At 40.0% G+C, this 14,372-nt stretch overlaps 5 protein-coding genes across 8 annotated transcripts; 3 read left to right on the top strand and 2 right to left on the bottom strand.

Annotated features, from left to right (window-relative positions):
• Positions 1–1,099: 1,099 nt before the first annotated feature.
• On the bottom strand, positions 1,100–2,529 carry LOC6496935 (procathepsin L). The gene is made up of 5 exons (XM_001963063.4): positions 2,294–2,529; positions 2,087–2,239; positions 1,640–2,026; positions 1,375–1,535; positions 1,100–1,322 (listed from the first exon to the last, which is right to left on the bottom strand). Exons 1-5 carry the CDS (start codon positions 2,411–2,413, stop codon positions 1,127–1,129), a joined length of 1,017 nt encoding a protein of 338 aa, XP_001963099.1. The 5' UTR covers positions 2,414–2,529; the 3' UTR covers positions 1,100–1,126.
• Positions 2,530–2,906: 377 nt separating this feature from the next.
• LOC6498576 (ATP-dependent Clp protease proteolytic subunit) lies at positions 2,907–4,178 on the top strand. 3 transcript variants are annotated; one of them, XM_001963064.4, is made up of 4 exons: positions 2,907–2,923; positions 3,103–3,239; positions 3,296–3,721; positions 3,791–4,178. In XM_001963064.4, exons 2-4 carry the CDS (start codon positions 3,198–3,200, stop codon positions 4,079–4,081), a joined length of 759 nt encoding a protein of 252 aa, XP_001963100.1. In that variant the 5' UTR covers positions 2,907–2,923; positions 3,103–3,197; the 3' UTR covers positions 4,082–4,178. The 3 variants fall into 3 exon arrangements, with proteins under 3 accessions (XP_001963100.1, XP_044571889.1, XP_044571888.1); XM_044715953.1 differs by having other exon boundaries at positions 2,923–3,010; XM_044715954.1 differs by having other exon boundaries at positions 2,922–3,239.
• A 437-nt stretch (positions 4,179–4,615) lies between these two features.
• Positions 4,616–9,178, bottom strand: LOC6496934 (cullin-associated NEDD8-dissociated protein 1). Its single transcript, XM_001963065.4, has 8 exons — positions 8,937–9,178; positions 8,491–8,874; positions 8,139–8,428; positions 7,881–8,043; positions 6,434–7,792; positions 5,139–6,366; positions 4,932–5,078; positions 4,616–4,872 (listed from the first exon to the last, which is right to left on the bottom strand). The coding sequence occupies exons 1-8, from the start codon at positions 8,979–8,981 to the stop codon at positions 4,742–4,744; spliced, it is 3,747 nt and encodes a 1,248-aa protein (XP_001963101.1). The 5' UTR covers positions 8,982–9,178; the 3' UTR covers positions 4,616–4,741.
• A 177-nt stretch (positions 9,179–9,355) lies between these two features.
• On the top strand, positions 9,356–10,325 carry LOC6498577. The gene is made up of 3 exons (XM_001963066.4): positions 9,356–9,524; positions 9,579–9,914; positions 9,967–10,325. The coding sequence occupies exons 1-3, from the start codon at positions 9,485–9,487 to the stop codon at positions 10,206–10,208; spliced, it is 618 nt and encodes a 205-aa protein (XP_001963102.1). The 5' UTR covers positions 9,356–9,484; the 3' UTR covers positions 10,209–10,325.
• Positions 10,326–11,996: 1,671 nt separating this feature from the next.
• LOC6498578 (protein limb expression 1 homolog) lies at positions 11,997–14,152 on the top strand. Of its 2 annotated transcripts, none has more exons than XM_032455392.2 (5): positions 11,997–12,117; positions 12,575–12,727; positions 12,809–12,972; positions 13,035–13,225; positions 13,280–14,152. In XM_032455392.2, exons 2-5 carry the CDS (start codon positions 12,655–12,657, stop codon positions 13,656–13,658), a joined length of 807 nt encoding a protein of 268 aa, XP_032311283.1. In that variant the 5' UTR covers positions 11,997–12,117; positions 12,575–12,654; the 3' UTR covers positions 13,659–14,152. The 2 variants fall into 2 exon arrangements, with proteins under 2 accessions (XP_032311283.1, XP_014762187.1); XM_014906701.3 differs by having other exon boundaries at positions 12,006–12,161.
• The last annotated feature ends 220 nt before the right edge of the window (positions 14,153–14,372 follow it).

The raw sequence follows: 14,372 nt of genomic DNA, 5'->3' as shown, positions 1-14,372 counted from the left end.
TAACCAATTCCTCAGACTCCATTAGCCGAGAGAGCCAATGATTGGAATGGGTACAATTTTTTCCATCGCCAAACTACACTTAAAAGTGAACAAATAAATTAAATGCGAATCTCTCGAGCAGGACCCATTTAAATAGTTCAACATCTTGACTTTATTCAATTAGCATTTTTATTTGATTTTGGTAGCCAGGCGCAAGCTTAAGCTCTCTCCGGCGCTCTCTGCGGCGAGTCCTTAAAAAATCCACCCCTGAATCCGTTGTAACATTAAGTGGAAGTCCTGCCTACGGTCCTTTAAATTGCTCTCATTGGTCTACGGAGGAGCTGCGTTGTAATTTGAAAGTGGTTGCATGCTGAGCGATTCCACCTTACTTTCCTATTATTGGTTATAGCCATTATAGAATACACTTTATCCATTAAGCGGCAATGAAACACATTATAATTTGCCATGAATGATTCAGTGTGGGAGGAGTTTGGTTTTAATTAAAGTGGGATATCAAAGGATTTAAGAGTTTAGCACGCCATAAACACGTTTAAATTCGCCGTGATAAATACAATTCGGCTTAATGCTTACGTCCATTGCCAGTGCATTATTTTTATCTACTTTTTAACAAAGTTGGCTCTTGGGGGCCCTTTTATTGATTCGGGGCGGGCACCATGGCTTAAAATAAAAGGGTCGGGCTTGGACCATTGCCACGCCCTTAAAGTTCATTAAGTTCAAATTGTGTTAATGACACTGTGCACCAAATATGACACAATTTTGTATATATATTTTATGTACATAACATGTGCAAACAATTTATCTTTCTAGGACACCATAATGTAATTGTGTTGATTACATTTCATTCGGCATTGATTTCAACAGCTTCTGGCGAAACCATGTTACACAGTGTACTGGATTCATCAACTTGTGTGTCTCTGTATTTAATTTGAATTGAATTCGGAAATAAAGCTTTCATTTCTCATCTTTAAATCTAGGGTTTCTTTTAGGTACACACTACTCTCTTTTTTAAAACTGGTTTCAAAGCTCTATATTATATGTAATTTCTTTAGATCCTTTAAGAACTAAGTAAAAACCTTTAACGCCATTTTTAAGTATAGTTTTCAATACTTTTTATTGAAATTTAGTATTAGACAATGGCATATGCAGCATAATTGGCTACACCACACATATTAACTCCTTTGCGAATTCTCATGTAGCCCGATTCGCCCCAATGATGCCCCCACCAGTTCTTTAAAATCCAGAAGTCCTTTCCAAACCCAATTATCAGCATGGCATGATTTACAGAAGCTGATGAACACATCGGATCGTCGTAGATACCGTCGCTGATGGGAAAATGATTGATTAACTGGTCCTTTTTAAAGCTTTTTTAATTACCTGTATAACTGAAATGTTTTTGGAGTGGCATTAATCGATATAGCCACCGGTCCAATGTGAGTTACTGCAGCTTGTATTGCTTGTTCATCGTGGGCAGGCAGGATGGCCCAGGAAGTCACATTAACAACGGATAAGTCGCTAACAAATTGGCATTTTCCTTTCTGTAAAGCATATATAAGAAATACATAACTAAGAAAGTTTAGCTTTATGAGGGATCAAAGATTTTAGAAGCAATTTTAGAAGCTTCAAAAACCAAAAACCTTACCCTTGATACATATTTGTAATCATCCGCTCGCATTAAGCCTCCAGTACTTTGCAAATAGTTCAAGGTATTGCGTAAGGATCCTCCAACGCATCCTTGATTTCCATGGGACACGCTGCAGTCAACGATTTGTTGCTCACTCAAATTCAATATTTTTCCGGTGCGTTTGAAAACCTGCCCCGAAATACTCTCCGCAATGCTGAAGGCGTAGCACGATCCGCAAGTTTGCTGGTTATGTGGCGGTGTAACGAATCCTTTGTTCCGCCAGTCTAAGCTCTCCGGGACATTAGTCATAAGTGGAGAGCCCACTATTTCAGCTATATTATCTGCTCCCTCTTCTGTGTGGCTTTTTATAAGTCTTAGATATCCTTTTAAGTAACCATCTGTATTCTAAATAAACCAAAATTATATTATTATTCAGAACTAAAGCTCATATATGTAGAAAGTTACCATGTCAGCAAAATTATTCGGTTTCAACCTGAAAGAAGTCTGACCCTCTTGGAAATTTTTATTATGTTTCTCGATGATTTTGTAATTTTCTTCAAAGGCTTTAAAGCTTCGAAATTCATCATCATTACGAAGGTATTTTCTATTATTTTCATTCTATAAATATAAGTACAAATTAATACTTTTTTATTTTGATTGTCTGCAACTTACTTTGAAGATTTCGAATTCGTTTTTATACTCTGATTCAGTTACATTCTTATTATTAACATCAGAAGCTAGGATTTTATGTTTTAAAAAACACAAGTATCCAAAAACAAGAAATATCCGCATAGCTGTTGTCCCCAAAGGTGGTTAGCCAATAAACTAAATTATAGCAACTAAGCAATTCTACAACGTTCTATAATTTTTAAGAAAGCTGACCTAATTAATACCCTTTAAGCGCTTGATGTTCATTGAATAATTATTGTGATTACTTATTTTGTTTTGTAATTATTTATAAAATAATTGCATTATTTTTCAGAGATCCTTAAAGGTAGTAGCCTTGTGCAATTTAATAAATAAAAGGATATTCATACGTTTGTTGAAAGATCTTGCACCTTCACAAAAAATTGGGAAAGTTTGTTATAAATATCAGGAGAATTTTGTTTAAATTAGGAATGATTAATAGGGTGATTTGACCTTTGATCATCTGCGGCATGAACATAGCCAGGACACTCCACCATCACAACGGTCTTGGCGATTTTAGAGTAACCGTACGTGTATAAGCAAAAATAGGTTTTTTTTATTTCAGTGGGACCAGGAACTAAATTGAACATACGAAATAAATACTGAATAAAATAGGTATGCGTTTGACTTGCTTTCAATGCTGTGGAAATTGTATCCAAGTATCTGAATTAGATAATATTTCATTGAGTTTAAGTTCATAAGGCAAGTTTTTTAAGCCCCAGAAGGTTTATCAGTCGAACCTTCGAACTAGTTGCCATACGACAGTCATCAGTGTTTCTTTTCATTTGTGTCAGATATGAATAAAAGTGTGTAGTCTGAGCCTTAAAAACAGCTGTTTTGCATAACATTGCGGATCCGGTTGATTTGCGTCAAAACAAAAGCCAGGATCATGTTAAAGAACGCTGTTAGCCGCTTGTTGCAAATCAATTCAGTAAGTTTTAACTACCTTCCGTAACGCGACCTACTTCCCCGCACTTTCTTTTACAGGCAAAATGTGCCGGTCGAACGAGTTTGGTTCGCAACATCAACCTGATTCCCATGGTGGTAGAGCAAACCGGCAGAGGTGAACGGGCCTACGACATATTTTCCCGCCTGCTCAAGGAGCGAATAATATGTCTCATGGGCAACATCACCGATGACATCAGCTCCACCGTAGTGGCCCAGCTGTTGTTCCTGCAATCGGAGAACGTCAACAAACCTATTCACCTTTACATCAACTCCCCGGGTGGCGTTGTAACGGCGGGCCTAGCGATCTACGACACGATGCAGTACGTCAAACCGCCCATTGCGACGTGGTGCGTCGGACAGGCGTGCTCGATGGGATCGCTTTTGCTGGCGGCGGGAGCACCTGGGATGCGATACTCATTACCAAATGCCCGGATAATGATTCACCAGCCATCAGGCGGCGCACAGGTTGGATTTGACATATTCGAGGTGCTTCCAGTTCATGCCCAATTAAATAATTTGTTTTCTTTTCTTTAGGGTCAAGCAACGGACATCCTGATCCATGCCGAGGAAATAATTAAAATTAAGCGTCAGCTGACCAGCATATACGTAAAACATGCCAAAAACTCATACGATGAGATGTGCTCGCGAATGGAACGCGATCATTTTATGACTCCCGAGGAAGCCAAGACACTGGGAATTATAGATCACGTTCTTGAACATCCACCAGAGACGGTTTCTGAAACAGGACCAACATCGGACGGCAACGTTACCGGAAAAACCATAACAGACGAGGCCGATAAAAAAAGAAGCAAGCAGGCTGCTTAAAATTTGTTCACGTGTATAAACCAAAATTCTATTTTCAACTTGCAACGGTTTGAATACTTCAATTATCAATATAAAATGTAACATCTTTCAAACCAAATCTGGCTAATATCCATTTTGTTCGTTTCTGAGGTTACAATCCATTTAGTATGTTGCATAACAGCTTTCTCCAGTCGGTGCATATTCAGTAGATTTTCTGATGCACACAAATAAACTCGCAGCAATATTTAAGTGTACTTCCAATAAGATTAGAAACTGATAAAGTTAAGAGTTTACTGCGTCAACATTTTGAGTGCGGCAAAAAAGGTTTTGGTATAAATAATTTGAAATAAATGTGGTTTTTAAATATCAAGCGTCTTGCATTTATCTGAAATTATCCGAAGACTTTCAATCTATCAAGACTGGACAAGATTTCAAGACTATCAAGAATATAAATGAATGTCCATATTCTAATTATTGTAACGAATGCGTGTTTGAGCAAACACTAAGATTTCTACATCGGGCGGTAGAAACTCCACATCTTTCCTATTTATCTGCTTCAAGTCGATCTGCATTTATTTCTTATTAGAAAATCTAAAAGCTATATCAGAAAAGAGATACTTGTTTGTGCGTACACGCATATTTCTTAATTAAGTAAAGGAATAAGAAAACAAATTTCCGCTTTTAGCTTTGATCCATTACAATTATATCTGAGCTGCCGGTAACTGAATCCTTCTGGATGTAATCATAGATCTTGCTCAACTCAGGGGTCTCCTTGATCGACTTCAGGAAGTCCATTAATTGTTGGTTCTTGTCTGTGAAAGTATTGCTGATTAGTACTCTGCATTTCTCTGTATTGTGGTAAGCTACTTACTTGCTTTGGGAATTTGGGAAAGAGCCGAAACCGCACGTAGGGCCGAACGCTTCAGTTCGTCTTGCTTTTCGTACTCCTGTTTTACAGAATTGGCCTTCACTTTGTGTGTGCACGTATCACGTAGTTGCTGTATAAATTGATCGAGTCCTGCAAGCAATTCACGGATTACAAATCATTTATCTTGAGGAACATATCCAGTTTACTTACTTAAGAGGACCTTATCCGGACACAACACGGCCAAGCGTGCTGTCATCAGATAGGTCAGCATTTTAATGTCGTAATGGTCGCAGAGACCGGCTTGGACATGGTCCAAAAACTGCATGACATCCACCCGATCCAAGCCCTGCTCGAGTAGTGTGTACATGCACTCAAATGCTGCCTTGCGAATATCCAGACCGTCGTCAACGGTATGCTTGAACGGTCCCATCTCAACCTCCCGGATGAGCTCGCTCTTCACCTTCGTCTCGGAGTAAAGCCACGGCAAAAGGGTGGGAAGCAGGTCCCGCACCAGACTTGGCTTGTTATGCACCGCCGAATTAAATGCAACAAGAGCAACACGTCGCACCTGCGGCTCCGGATCCCGCAGGGCGAACAGGAACTCGCCAATGCTCTGTTTGAGCAATGCGTCGATGGGCTGAGGCTGGTCGGAGATAGTGAATTTCACAGAGGATACTACCACGGTGCGCATGGTGGCGCTTTCGGAACGCAATGCTTGCTGGAGCTGCGGAAGGAGCTCGTCGGGATTGACCAACACAAGTTTGCCCAAGCATTCGGCCACCACGTTGCGTGAACCCTCCTCTGAGCACTCGCAATGCTTAAAAAGCTGGCTCCAAATCGACGGAACCGAAGGTAAAAGCTGGGCAAGTCCACTAGGTGACACGGAAAGCGATGAGATCACCTCCTTCAAAGAGTGCAGAAGCAAGTATTGACGCTTGGGCTGCACCTCTATCTCATTAAGAATCAGCGGCAGATAGGTCTGTAGACTGCCCACGGATACAGCTCCAAGAGCATGCGACGCTGCTGCCTTCACATCCTCGGAAGTGGCTCCAAAGCACTCGATAATGGTCTGGGGCAGGACCTGAATGCTGCTCAAATCAAAGTGTCTGCCAATCTCTCCAATGGTTAGCAGGCAGAAGATGATTTCCGTATCATTTCGCTTCTGTAGATCAGTGATTAGCTTGGTAGCCAGAGGTGTCGCAACCTGAGGACACTGCTGCGTGAGAGCGGCGATGCACTTGGCCGAGGAGTGGTAAGCCTGCTTGTGCAGCTGCACCTGCTCGCTGGGCGCGCCTCCCGTGGCTCTAGAAGTAGCATCCCCTCCGCCAGCTAAAACTGGACCCATCAACTTCGAGACCAGCGATTGATAGTCCAAGCCAGTCAGCTGGGTTTGCACTAAAGCTTGAAACAGCTCCAAGGTGCAGTTCAATGCAGTACCCTGTAAAAAATTATAAATAATTAACATAGAAGACTAGTGCTAAGTTCTTTTTAACACTTCAACTCACCTGCAGTAGGGGCGATCGCACCAAAATAAGCACCGATCGCAGGAATTGCTCGTGAATGCCAACAAGAGCTTGTGGCTGTCGACGGGCCACAGTGCTCAACAGGGTAAGCGAATATTGCGCTACATGCAAGTCTGAATCCGATATAAGAGGTGGTATTTCAACAATGGCTGTCTGCAGTAGATTCGGCTCAAAATTGCTCGAATAGTTGATGACAATTTTGTTAATAAGATCGAGCGAGTGAAGTTTCAGGGCACGATGGTTCTTGCGTAGAAATGTCCCCAAAGCCGGCAGCACGTCGTGGAGAATGGGAGTAAGATCAATGCGCAGCGAGGAGGCAGCGATGAGAGTCAACGCCTTTACGCTGCTCAGCCGGGTTACCTCGTTCTTTAATCGCTCCATGAAGATGGGCAGGCAAACAGCTAGTTCGTTTTGCAACATGTCGCCCATGTTGGCTATGATCTGTCCCATGCAAGCGATGGCCCGTTCCTTCACCTCCTGGTCTACATCAGTTACTTTAAGTTTTTGCAGCGTGCACGAGTACACTTCTCCCACAAAGGATGGTGCATCGAAGTCAGACTTAGCCGCATTTCCTTCAAGAGGCCTTATCACCTTGACCAACTGCTGAAGAACCAATAGGGCTTCTGTTGCGATTTTGTAGAAGGGGTCGAACACCGAGGTGACCACCAGGGGCACCAGTGACGGTATGTGTGGATGGAACACGTGTGGAGGGTGTCCCTGGAGCAACGAATAAAGGAATCCTAAAGACTCTATTTTCATATTGCTAGTCGAGCTCTTATCATTCAGAGAATAGCTAATGCCGGGTACAATGCTGTCCAAGTAGGGACCCAGAGCGCCAGGCAGAGAATTCAACAGTTCGCGCAGCAAGAGGAAGCAGTCTTGACGCGTTTTCATCGATTTTTCCCTCATTAGCGGCTGTATGGCTTTAACGATTAGCGGTAGCTGTTCAATTAGCAGTGACGTCGGTCCCGACACCTGATCCATGGAGTCAGGGTCGTTAGCCACATCGTCGCTCGAACGAGTGTTCTTCAGCAATGCCACATAAGCATGGAATATGTCAGACTTCACGTTCTCCTCACGCTCCTTAAAGCGTGCAATTAGAGCCGGGCTCAAGCTGCGGTAAAAGTCCTCGATAAGTTCCTGGCGTGTAGCAATCAGAACCTCCAAGCACTTGGCGGCCGCACGACGCACCTTCCAGCTCATGTCGTCGTCGTCGCTATACTCCTCGCTATCCACATACTCATCCTCTTCGGTGTCCATGGCGTAACCAGTATCGCCATCATCGGTCTCATAGTTATAATTTGGATCGTACGTGATGTACTTTAAGCACAGCTCAAGTATCTGAAAAGTGCAACATGAATTAGAGTCTGAATGCAAATATCTTTTGGAAGTAGTCTATGGTGATTAGTAGGTAATAATTCAACCTTACCATGGGAATGTGCGGATTTATGGCATCAGGACAGCGCATAACAAAAGCTTCGCAGGCCTGCAGGCAAAATTCACGCAGCTCATCATCGTCGCGCTGACTGTATTGGCTCAGTAGGAGCATAGAGCGATCGATGTGGTTGCATAGCCGATGGCCAGCCTGTCGGCTACAAAAAATTATTATTGATAACAGAAAATCATAAATTATGATCATTATGATCAAATATGTCAAATAAATGGAATGGCAGAAAGTTTTCCTTACCAAATCGAAGCCAAGCACTGGATATATGTTCGTATGGCAGCAGGGTTCGGTGGATTCTCCAGACCATCGAGCATGTGATCAATAACGCCATTGTAAGCGTTACTATTGGCCTGGATCAGCAGAAAGGATAGCGCTACAATAGTGCGCTTGCGAACAGCCTGGCGCGAGGAGGACAATTGTGGCATCAAAGCTTTAAGAATGGTGCTGTGAAAGGGAACCAGAAACTCGCCGAACCGCGACAGCAGATCTGCCAAAATATCGAGCGATTCGAGTTTAACGGAAACGTCCTCCTGAAAGGAGTATAACCCTATTAGTAAGATGGCTATCGCAGGAGTAGAGCCAGCATACAAACCTTCTCAATGGCCGTGCTCAATTTGCCGGTGATGCGCTGACAGACGTTGGGAGCTAGGGAATTGGAGGACTGAGGCAGTTCAGCGATAACCGTTTTCAGGCCAATGCTCGAGATGTCGCGCAGCTGCTCTGTGTTGGACATCATATTGGCGCATAGGGAGTCGACAATCGTCTCTACCTGGATCTCCTTTACTTTGTTGACCAGAGGACCCAGGCACTTCACCGCCAGGTTCTGCACCTCGCCATTCTTGTCCTCTAGCAGTTTCAGCACCATTCGCACCACCTTTTTCTCAGATTCATCGTCAAGAATAATGCTGTCTTTTTGTAATTCTGTCATTAAATCATTTGTCGCCATGAAACGAAAATCCTTATCCGTCGATGTCATCTACAGCAGCCAAGGCTCAATTTCAATTTCATGATATAGCTAAAATTAAAACCTATACATACTTTTTCCAGCAAATTTGCTATTTGATGGTACTGATGTGACGCCATAGCGAGGACTTTAATAAGTATATATTTAAACAACAGGAATCGGTAGGCAAGTTAATATGTGTATCACTGTTCTTTTAGTTTAAAACTCGAAGTCTACTGAAATTTTTCCGGCAGAAATTCTACAAGTTTTTCACATTCACAATTTTGTTAGGCTCCCATTCACGATTAGTGTGACCAATTTTAAATGGACTACCAATTGACGTTTGTGTGACCGATTTTAGTAAAACCCTCCCTTCCCGGTACTCAGTGTATACAAAAATCAGTGAATATAAAAATTCTTCAACATTCAAAGCTATTATAAATGTTTGTAATTTTTAAGACTATTATTTATTTAAACCAAAAATGAGCTCCCTTTTTAGGTGTTTTCAATCGATTGATCTGGTATCGATAAATGATAGATTGATAGTGTCGCTTCTCTCATCTCTAGCTAAGTGCCGCTCGTTTCCATCAAATTTTCGAACAAATCTATCAAAATATAGAAATAATCTTGTAATTGTGAAAAAATGGATAACATATTGAACAAGGAAAACACAGGAGTTTATTGTAAGTTACATAAAAATGCAACATTCGATGATATCTTATCTTTATATCTTCCAGTACCACCAAACCCCATTAAAAATGGAGTCCCTTTGAGTAACACTGTTTTAAAACAAACAGTAAAAAAAAGCGTGCTTGGCAAACTAGACAATAATCTGCTCAAAACCCCGAGTATCACTCCATTTAAAGCTGATTCTGTTAAACTCGAAGGGAGTATTGCCAAATTGTCGATTCGTAAGGGACTGAAACAAAATCTCATCAATAGGGAAGAGATCAGTGTGAATGCAAGGAACTGCTACTTGGGTGGTTACAAGTTGAAGGCTAAAACTTCCATTACAAACTTGTTTGATTATACAGATCTTCCCAATCGACAATGCTTGAAGAAGTGCAGCAGGCGTAAGTACTTAATTGGCAGCAATCACAGTAATATAACAATGTATATTTTCAGCGATTCAAGAGATCTGGTCTGACAATCAATGTGGATATGATGCCCTTTTTGAAAAACTTTCATTTGACTTTCGCAGCTTGGAAAATGACTTTGGAGAGAATTACGAACCTCCCATGGAACCAGAGGTTGATGTGTTGCCTTCTATAACTGCCACAGAAAACGTTGGTGCCACCGATTGCGAATTCAAATTAAACTTAATGCTGCCGATACCGAATTTCGAGAGTGTTCAAATTTTGTTTTAGCGTTAATAAGTTTTATTTGTTTTATCCTAGCATATATGTGTATTTAATCGGCTAGTGACTATAGAATTATGTATTGTATTTGTTAAGAAAATTAAATAAATATTTAGCTTCATCATATTTTATACTTTAAGGTATTCCGCGAAGGAATTGATTAAAAATTGGCTAAGATACTGCCTATGGTTTCGGTCGTAGTGCCATTTCCCCACATTTCCGAATTTGAATCGAGAATCGGTTAAATAATGTCCAAGATATGGCTACCGCAGGGGGTCGTAATGTCCTCCCCATGCACTTTCCGCATTTTGAAGGGGATAGCCCAGAAAACATGACGAAAAATGTAAAAAATATTTTGTATCTAGATTTTGATGCAGATTGATGGAAAATCGATGTACAAATCGTTTAAGGTATTCCGCTCAACAATTGGCTGGAAATTGACCAAGATATAGCCATCGCAAGGGGTCATGTTGTGCTCCCCATGCACTTTCCGCATTTTGAAGGGGATAGCCAAGAAAATGTGACGGAAAATCTAACAAATATTTTGTTCTTAGATTTTAATGCAGATTGGTGGAGAATCTATTCGCGAATCTTTCAAGGTATTCCGCTCAGGAATCGGATGGAAATTGGCTAAGATATAGCCATCGCAGGGGGCCATATTTTCCTTCTATGCGTTTTCCTACTTTTGAAGGGGATCCCCTGGAAATTTCAACAAAAATCTAAAAGATATGTTGTTCGCAGATTTTGATGCAGATTGGTGGAGAAACTATCAACGAATCCTTTAAGGTGTTCCGCTCAGAAATCGGATGGAAATTGGCTAAGATATAGCCATCGCAGGGGGCCATATTGTCCTTCTATGCGTTTTCCTACTTTTGAAGGGGATCCCCTGGAAATTTCAACAAAAATCTAAAAAATATTTTGTTCTGAGATTCTGATGCAGATTGGTGGAGAATCTATCAACGAATCCTTTAAGGTGTTCCGCTCAGAAATCGGATGGAAATTGGCTAAGATATAGCCATCGCAGGGGGCCATATTGTCCTTCTATGCGTTTTCCTACTTTTGAAGGGGATCCCCTGGAAATTTCAACCAAAATCTAAAAAATATTTTGTTCTGAGATTCTGCTGCAGATTGGTGGAGAATCTATTCACGAATCTTTTAAGGTATTTCGCTCAGAAATCGGATAGAAATAGGCTCAGATATGGCTACCGCAGGGGGTCATAAAGTGGTCCCCATGCACTTTCCGCATGTTTAAGAAGATGGCCCAGAAAATTTTAGAAAAAATCTAAAAAAATATTTTGTTCCCATATATTGATGCAGATTACTGGAGAATTGTTCTACAAGTATTATGCTTAAGAATCGGTCGAATAACGACCAAGATATGGCTACCGTAGGCGGTAAAAATGAGCTCCCCATGCACTTTCCGCATAGGAGTGGTGGGGGGGTTTACCCCAGAAAATTTAAAAAAAAATCGAAAAAATATTTTGTTCCCAGATTTTGATGCAGATTTCTGGAGAATAGTTCTACGTTCTATGATTTATGGTAAACCACTCAAGAATCGTTCAAATTATGGCCAAGATATGGCTATCGCCGGGGTAATAATGTACTCCCCATGCACTTCCAGCGTTTTGAAGGGGATTTTCAGTTATTTAAAGACTACCTTACTTAAAGCCTTCCGTACTAGAAATAATATTGAAAATATACGTTTTAAGAATTAAGTCAGGTAACTTAAATCCTAATTTGGCTTTTTTAAGCTAAAGCCAATGGCTGGACATTGGCCATTTTATAGCCAGTCGTTGGCAACACTGGAACACAGTAATGTATCTAGTTTCTTTTTTACATTACTGCAGAAAGGTTTCTTAACTCGTCGGTGATCTTAGCTGATCGTTTCAGCTGAATAAAATAGCATTAAAAATTTATTGTAAGATAGATGAGTTCTTGAGTTAAAATACAAATGCATATCCGGTAATAAAAAAAAAATAATTTGAATAAAAAAAAATATTTATAATAAGGAAAAAAATTATGCGTTTATTGATTTGTGGATAAAAGAATTTGTTATTTGGTCTACAAGTGTAAAATACTAACATTTTTTCATATATTTGCTCCAACTAAATCGAAAGACTTAAGCGACAAACTGACATTTAATGGTAGACATGTATGTTTAAAGACGTGGCAGTGTCACCAGTGCAGTAACTCAAACATTTCGCATATGTATGTATTATATGTGCGTATGTAATCATGTGCTGTAAATAGAAGACATTTCCAGTTTTTAATGGAACCCAGTTCACATTTAATTTACCATTCATTATGGCTCTCAATATGTGTTATGCATGTGTATGTGTTTGTGTCAATAAATAAGAAAATATTTTCTTCTGCAGGCACTTTGGGAATGATTTGTGGTTTCACCTGTGATGAAATAATCTTGTTTGGTTCAATATAGTACAGAAGATTCTGAACAATGGTCTACCCTGAAGAACCTTTTTGGGTTTTACCAACGGTAACTGGATTCTATGAAGATAGAGACTATAGAGGTAATATTAAGGCATGACATCATAATTGTTTAATGTCTATATATTTACATAAATTTGTAATATTTCTTGTATGCATTACAGTTAATGTGGTTGAAGCCCTACAAGAGTTTTGGCAAATGAAGCAGTCCCGTGGAGCGGAACTAAAAAACGGAGCTCTAGTAATTTATGAATCTATCCCATCAAATAGCCAGCCATATATTTGTTTTGTAACTTTGCCGGGAGGAAGCTGCTTTGGAAGTTTTCAAGTAAATTATCTTAAATGCTACTACTAAAACGGTTTTAAAATATTTTCTTTATTTATGAACAGAATTGTCCAACTAAGGCAGAGGCTCGACGCAGTTCCGCAAAGATTGCTTTGATGAACTCGGTTTTCAACGAACATCCGTCGCGTCGAATAAGCGACGAGTTTATTCAAAAAGCTGTACAAGATGCTCGGACTTCATTCAAAGGCACATCTCAGATCAACGAAGGAGCAGAATCCGGAATAGGAGCATTCAGGTATGCCCTGACAGCGACTTAATTTTAATCAATGACTTTAAATGCCATACTCAGGTTCATGTTGGAAGCGAATAAGGGCAGGACAATGCTAGAGTTCCAGGAGCTCATGACTGTATTCCAGCTTCTTCACTGGAACGGATCGCTAAAAGCTATGCGCGAAAGACACTGCTCGAGACAGGAAGTCGTGGCTCATTACTCCAATCGTAGCTTGGACGACGAAATGCGCTCTCAAATGGCGTTAGATTGGATTGCTCGAGAACACGACAGTCCAGGCGTCATCCGTAGGGAACTCGTGACGGCGGAGAGAGAACTAGAGACTTTCCGCATGGCTGGTCGTGAACTTCGATTCCCGAAGGAGAAAAAGGACATTTTAATGATAGCTCACAATCAACTGGGCGGCAGTGCCCTTAACTCAACTTCCATCGATGATTAATCTAAAGATAATGAGCAAAAAACGCGATCGAATTCTACAAATTTTTTAGATAAATCCCTTCTTTCATTTTGAGTAATTATCAATATTTATTCAATTGGCATACCATATGATCTCCATGATGAAAAACACGCGGAATTATTATTTGAAAAAATATTACATTTCCCCTAAAGAACTTCCAAATTGAAAATAACTTTAATAAGATTGTTATGTCGGATTCTTTATTGAGATAAATTTATAAATTGATTCTTGTTTAAAATTATTTTAATTTTTCTCTGTAGACTTTGGCTTTCTGGCTTTAAAACAAAATTTTCTAATTAAGCCCAAAAAATGTATTGAGATCATAGGATTATTTAGTGAAAATCTTTAATGTAATAATGTAAAAAATGTATTTATCCGACATAACTTTTCTTCAATCGTTAAAAATGTGATTTTTTAAACAGCTACTACAAAAATAAGACTAAACCCAATAAATTAACTATATAATATTATTTTAACATCATTTTGGTTTTATTTAAAGAAGTATTAAACAAGTATCTTGCATATTCGTAGGATACATTTACATTTTCTGGAATACTTTTTCCTCATCTTTTAGATGTATTATCTGCATAGTACCAATTCCAATCGTTTCACAGCAGCACAAGTTATTCAAATCCCAATAACAAATATGCAAATCTAAGAAATCTAATCTACCAAATGTTTCACATATTAATTGTT

This window comes from Drosophila ananassae, chromosome 3R, assembly GCF_017639315.1.
Source record: "Drosophila ananassae strain 14024-0371.13 chromosome 3R, ASM1763931v2, whole genome shotgun sequence".
Classification (NCBI taxonomy): domain Eukaryota; kingdom Metazoa; phylum Arthropoda; class Insecta; order Diptera; family Drosophilidae; genus Drosophila; species Drosophila ananassae.
This window is presented reverse-complemented; position numbering and strand designations above follow the sequence as displayed.

Coding starts and splice junctions, on each gene's coding strand:
- LOC6496935 (XM_001963063.4), bottom strand. CDS start 2,413: ATGCGGATATTTCTTGTTTTTGGATACTTGTGTTTTTTAAAACATAAA. Junction 2,240..2,293: donor ACGAATTCGAAATCTTCAAA/GTAAGTTGCAGA, acceptor TTATATTTATAG/AATGAAAATAATAGAAAATA. Junction 1,323..1,374: donor AAAACATTTCAGTTATACAG/GTAATTAAAAAA, acceptor TTTTCCCATCAG/CGACGGTATCTACGACGATC.
- LOC6498576 (XM_001963064.4), top strand. CDS start 3,198: ATGTTAAAGAACGCTGTTAGCCGCTTGTTGCAAATCAATTCA. Junction 3,240..3,295: donor GCTTGTTGCAAATCAATTCA/GTAAGTTTTAAC, acceptor TTTCTTTTACAG/GCAAAATGTGCCGGTCGAAC. Junction 3,722..3,790: donor AGCCATCAGGCGGCGCACAG/GTTGGATTTGAC, acceptor TCTTTTCTTTAG/GGTCAAGCAACGGACATCCT.
- LOC6496934 (XM_001963065.4), bottom strand. CDS start 8,981: ATGGCGTCACATCAGTACCATCAAATAGCAAATTTGCTGGAAAAA. Junction 8,044..8,138: donor CAGTGCTTGGCTTCGATTTG/GTAAGGAAAACT, acceptor AATTTTTTGTAG/CCGACAGGCTGGCCATCGGC. Junction 4,873..4,931: donor TTCCCAAATTCCCAAAGCAA/GTAAGTAGCTTA, acceptor ATACTTTCACAG/ACAAGAACCAACAATTAATG.
- LOC6498577 (XM_001963066.4), top strand. CDS start 9,485: ATGGATAACATATTGAACAAGGAAAACACAGGAGTTTATT. Junction 9,525..9,578: donor GGAAAACACAGGAGTTTATT/GTAAGTTACATA, acceptor TATATCTTCCAG/TACCACCAAACCCCATTAAA. Junction 9,915..9,966: donor CTTGAAGAAGTGCAGCAGGC/GTAAGTACTTAA, acceptor GTATATTTTCAG/CGATTCAAGAGATCTGGTCT.
- LOC6498578 (XM_032455392.2), top strand. CDS start 12,655: ATGGTCTACCCTGAAGAACCTTTTTGGGTTTTACCAACGGTAACTGGA. Junction 12,973..13,034: donor GCTGCTTTGGAAGTTTTCAA/GTAAATTATCTT, acceptor ATTTATGAACAG/AATTGTCCAACTAAGGCAGA. Junction 13,226..13,279: donor TCCGGAATAGGAGCATTCAG/GTATGCCCTGAC, acceptor TGCCATACTCAG/GTTCATGTTGGAAGCGAATA.